This window comes from Mus pahari, chromosome 16 (genome assembly GCF_900095145.1).
Source record: "Mus pahari chromosome 16, PAHARI_EIJ_v1.1, whole genome shotgun sequence".
Classification (NCBI taxonomy): domain Eukaryota; kingdom Metazoa; phylum Chordata; class Mammalia; order Rodentia; family Muridae; genus Mus; species Mus pahari.
Genome location: NC_034605.1, coordinates 7211091 through 7216839, shown reverse-complemented (window position 1 = coordinate 7216839; position 5749 = coordinate 7211091). Strand labels below are relative to the sequence as shown.

Sequence of the window (5749 nt, the reverse complement as noted above, 5' to 3'; positions counted from 1 at the left end):
TCTTTTTCTCTATTTCTGTTTTGTTTTTGAAAGAGAAGTCTCATTATGTAGCTCTGACTGGCCTTGAACTCACTATGTAGACCAGGCTGCCAGGCTGGCCATGAATTTACAGAGATCTGCCTGTCTGTGTCTCCCGATTGCTGCAATTAAAGGTGCGTGCCACCATGTCTAGCAGTCAGCTTTGTATTATTTAAGCAATGTGATACTCTGTTTAAAAATCTAATTTTTCATGTAACTAGGTTTTGAATAAGTAATATATTTCATTTCAAACCACACACACACACACACACACACACACACACACACACACACACGTTTTAAAAATAACCATGTACTTTCTTTCCAGTGATAATCATTTGCTTTTGACTTTGTTTCAGATGGCCGAACAGACCCCATTTTGGATGATGTTGGTGAAGCCTTCCAACTTATGGGAGTTAATTTGCATGAACTAGAAGACTATATTCATAATATTGAACCTGTCACTTTTCCACATCAAATTCCTTCATTTCCGGTTAGCAAGAACAATGTCCTTCAGTTTCCTCAGCCCGGAAGTAAAGATGCAGAGGAAAGAAAAGACTACATTCCGGATTACCTGCCCCCCATCGTGTCTTCTCAAGAAGGTATTTGCTATCTAATCTCCCTCCTGTGTTAATAACGCGGTCTTTTTAGCTTTCCACACTTGGCCAATGCTTACGTTCTAGAAATGCATTCTCAGTGTTTTGAGGTGATTTATAAATTATTCTAACCCTTTAACAGACATGCTTGCAGCTAGTGTCAGGCACAGTCTTGGTGTGATCAAGTTTCTTTGGGATGAGGTGGTTATCTGCTTTGTGACTTGTAGGTAGGAGAGAGCAGAGTGTGACCAGCAGAAGCTTGTCAGTACATGGATTGTATGAGTTAGAAGACCTTTGAAACAAAAAGGAAACCTTAGGTATCTCCTGTCCTGTGATTGATTTTTGAAGAGCTGAATGCCATACACACTATATATGGGGGTAGCAAGTATGTTGTGAGCACTGGCTGGTTTGAATGAAGCCTAGCTCTGGATTTGGGGGTGAGGGGAGGGAGCTGTGAGTAGAAATCATTTCCTCCTGGTCATTTAGAACTTTCGATTATAAAGAGAGTGGAGATGTAGCTCGGTTGGTAGAATACTTTCTTGCTCTGTAGGAAGCCTTGAGTTCATCCCCAAGCACTGTATAAAGCCAGGCATGATGCCTGTAATGCCAGGAAGAAGGATCAGAAGTTCAAGGTCATCAGAAGCTCCTTGGTGAGACTCTGTCTCAAAGAAAAAAAGGAAAGAAGGCAGGCAGGCAGGCAGATAGCTGGCAGGAAGGGAGGCTGGTTGGTTTCCAGTGTAAACAGATTCACAGACGCAGAAAATGAATGGCAGTTGCTAAGACCAAGGGAAGTAAGGAGTGGGGAATTTATGTTTAATTTGAACAGAGTTTGAGTTTCAGAAGACAATGAATGTTAGAGGTTGATGGTGGTGATGCTTAAATAAGAATGTGAACTATACTAGTAAACAGTAGTGAGAATGGCCTGTGTATGGAATCATACAGTGTCTGTGTTTTGTGGCCGATCTCACCCAGCGTAAGGTCTTCAAGCCTTGTCTCTAGTATTTGTGTGCCAGCAGTGTCCTCTTGGTTTTGGTTTTGTTTTGTTTATTGAGACAGGGTCTATCGGTGTAGTTCTGGCTTTCTTGCTTCACTATGTAGACCAAACCGGCCTTGAACTCACGGAGATCCATCCTTTGCTGACTGTACTGCTAAGATTAGAGGCTTGCACCACCGTGCCTGGTGAATTGTTCTCCTTAAGGCTGGGTGATGTGACACTTTCATATTCCACATCTATTTCACCCCCTCTTAAATAGACTCTGGTTGCTTCGACCTTTAGCTTCTTGTGAGTAAGGCCGTTATGATCATATGAACATAGAGGGTAAATCCTTGTCTATGTCCACACTTTCAGTTCTCCTGGGCATATAGTCAAAATGGACGTGCTGTGTTAGGATCAAATACACAATATAGAATTTTGTTAGTTTGAGTGCTGGGCATTGAACTCTGGGCTTTGTACATGTTCCTTTATAGAGCAACACATCCACCTGTAAAGTTTTATTTTATTATAATTAATTAATTAATTAATTAGTTCATTTATTTGTGTGTGCAAGTGCACACCAAGAGTGCTATATCCTGTGTGTTATGTAAAGATCAGAATTGGTTCTTAGCTGGGCATGGTGGCGCATGCCTTTAATCCCAGTACTCGGGAGGCAGAGGCAGGCGGATTTCTGAGTTCGAAGCCAGCCTGGTCTACAGAGTGAGTTCCAGGACAGCCAGAACTATACAGAGAAACCCTGTCTTGAAAAAAAAAAAAAAAAAAGAATTGGTTCTTTGCTTCAATTGTGTGAGCCTGGGCATCAGAGCCAGGTCCTCAGGCTTAGCATCAAGCTCCCTTACCTGCTGAGCCATCTCTTCCACCCTAGGATATATCTACATTTTGAGGAACCATAACACTATTTTCTAAAGCAACTGGTATCATTTACCTTCCAACCAGGAACTGCCAAGGGCTGCTGCTTCTTGCAGTTCATTTTGTATAATCTTGCGTTCCCCTAGCTTTTGAAGAATTACTTGCTTGTTTCATGAATTGGGGAAACTTGGAGTAGGTTGCTTTACAATCCATGTGGCCGTGTTGCCTGTCTGAAAACTGGACAGACACTGGACCTCAGTTGTAGATCAATCCGTTCTCCTGGATTGATGGGTTGCTGTGAGACCCTGGCTCTAGTGTGCAGTGTGTTCCACTGAGAAGTGCTGGAGGTGTGGTACATCTGTCTGAAATTGAAGCCCTGTTCTCCTTGGCAGTAGCCATGCTAGATAGGGAAGGTACTGACTGTAAGTTTTCTTCTCTTTTCTTTATGATGTGTGAGAATATGGTTGGGGAGGGGCATGTTCATTCCTGTGGAATCTAGAGGAAGATGTCAGCAGACGGTCTTCAGCATCGGCCTTACTGTTCTCTCACTGAGACATGGCTTTCTCTGAACTTATACTTTTTTGACTGGGCTGACTGGCCAGTGGTCCTTTTTCTGTAACCCACAGTACTAGTGCTCCAGGTGTACATGGCCACACCCAGCTGTCTACAGGGTGCTGGATAGCCAAGGCTGGTCTGCCCAGCATGGATGCTTATGCACTGAGGCAGCGGTCTCCCTTCTCAGAAGTTATCAACATGCTATCGTCTGAGCCCTTTAAGAGACAGACTGTGCTCAATAGATTAGCAGTTTCCCTTCAGGATTAGGTAGAGTAATACTGACAGAAGCCATGCATTAGTGAATATCTTAGTTAGGGTTTTACTTCTGTGAACAGACACCATGACCAAGGCAACCCTTTTTTTTGTTTGTTTCTCTGTGTGGCCCTGGCTGTCCTGGAACTCACTTTGTAGACCAGGCTGACCTCGAACTCAGAAATCCGCCTGCCTCTGCCTCNCGAGTGCTGGGATTAAAGGCGTGCGCCACCACGCCCGGCCCAGCGCCACTTCTGATCCATCTGTATTTGTGACCTTTATTTCCTGGTGGGGAAGTCTTACTTACATGCAGTTCTCTTTAAGCCCTTTAGTGTTTAATAACAATGGTTGGTTGGTTTTGTTTGTTTGTTTAGCTTAGAAACCTTCTTTTGTTGTATCTGCTTTAAACAGAAATTATTTACTTTAAAAATATAACTAGTTCATGTAAAACCAATATTAACAAAGGATTTAGGCACGGGGCACTGGCCAGGTAGTAATTGGATTGACTGGAACTCTATTGTCTCCTTTATTCAGGCTGTGTCAGGTGATCCTGGGATGTCTTTCTTGTTGGTGTTGCTTATACATCAATATATCTTCATGAAGATAGTCCTAAGAATCTATGACGTGTCCTCTTAGACTGTGAAAATTAATCCTTGTGTGTCTGTGAAGTTCTTTTTTTTTTTTTTTTTTTTTTTAGATTTATTTATTTACTATATGTAAGTACACTGTAGCTGTCTTCAGACACTCCAGAAGAGGGCGTCAGATCCTGTTAAGGATGGTTGTGAGCCACCATGTGGTTGCTGGGATTTGAACTCTGCACCTTTGGAAGAGCAGTCGGGTGCTCTTACCCGCTGAGCCATCTCACCAGCCCCCGTCTGTGAAGTTCTTAATCTCCCAGAGTATTTACTGGTATACAAAAATTGTGATTGTGTCCTGAAAAATGAATAAAAATCAAATGGTGGGAGGAAACGAGGAATTAGACACAGAAATGAACAGAGTGATGATAATATATCAGTGGCCAGTACATGGATGGTTTTCAAAATGATGTGATCATGAATTTTATGTTTGTGAATAAGATAGAGGCCGAGTTAACAACCTGACTCTATGTGTATTGTCATGTGTATGGCGTGTGGCTGAGCTAGACTAACCCCTAGCCCCTGGTCGTTTTGTTTGTTCGTTTGAGGAAGGGTTCTCACACTATAGCCTAAGTGGACATGGACTTCACTCTGTAGACCAGGCTGCCTTCAGACTGATGCTAGGATTTCAGGTGTCTTTCTGGGTTAAAAGCCTTAGCCCCTCACATTTAATGTACCCTTCAAAGCTTTCTGAGTTGAACTGTTTTGTACTTTTTTTTACCTACTTCCTACCCTGCTTGTGGACGTTGTACATCGTGGTGCGGAGCCTAGTGCGCACCACGATGTACAACGTCCACAAGCAGCAGTCGTGCCCATTAGAAGGCCCGCTTTCTCCTTTTTCTGGGCCTCCCAATGTTAGTGTCAGACTGTGGAGCCTAGAATGTCCCTCAGCCATCACCAGCTTTCCTTTAGTGACTGCTGAGCACTCTGCCCAGCGCCACTTCTTTTTTTTTTTTTTTTTTTTTTTTTTTTTTTTAGATTTATTTATTTATTATATGTAAGTACACTGTAGCTGTCTTCAGACACTCCAGAAGAGGGCGTCAGATCTTGTTAAGGATGGTTGTGAGCCACCATGTGGTTGCTGGGATTTGAACTCTGCACCTTTGGAAGAGCAGTCGGGTGCTCTTACCCGCTGAGCCATCTCACCAGCCCCCGTCTGTGAAGTTCTTAATCTCCCAGAGTATTTACTGGTATACAAAAATTGTGATTGTGTCCTGAAAAATGAATAAAAATCAAATGGTGGGAGGAAACGAGGAATTAGACACAGAAATGAACAGAGTGATGATAATATATCAGTGGCCAGTACATGGATGGTTTTCAAAATGATGTGATCATGAATTTTATGTTTGTGAATAAGATAGAGGCCGAGTTAACAACCTGACTCTATGTGTATTGTCATGTGTATGGCGTGTGGCTGAGCTAGACTAACCCCTAGCCCCTGGTCGTTTTGTTTGTTCGTTTGAGGAAGGGTTCTCACACTATAGCCTAAGTGGACATGGACTTCACTCTGTAGACCAGGCTGCCTTCAGACTGATGCTAGGATTTCAGGTGTCTTTCTGGGTTAAAAGCCTTAGCCCCTCACATTTAATGTACCCTTCAAAGCTTTCTGAGTTGAACTGTTTTGTACTTTTTTTTACCTACTTCCTACCAGACTGCGTACTCAATAGTCAAGTTACTTAATAATGTGGGAAGGGTTCTTTTAAGAACTGGACCTGAGAAGCATAGGGTGTAGTGTGGTGGTCAGAGCATTTGCTTTGACTGTAAGAATTGGACGTGTGAGGCATAGGGTGTAGTATGGTTGTTAGAGCATTTGCTATGACTGTAAGAATTGGACCTGTGAGGCATAGGGT

The 5749-nt window shown here is 42.8% G+C and overlaps 1 protein-coding gene across 1 annotated transcript in view; it reads left to right on the top strand.

The window, feature by feature from the left end:
• Positions 1 to 5749, top strand: part of Taf3 (TATA-box binding protein associated factor 3) — a 148998-nt gene that overhangs the window by 5489 nt on the left and 137760 nt on the right. Inside the window, exon 2 of the mRNA XM_021215323.1 lies at positions 378 to 620. Within this exon, the coding sequence (XP_021070982.1) occupies positions 378 to 620 (243 nt within the window). The remainder of the gene's footprint in view (positions 1 to 377; positions 621 to 5749) is intronic.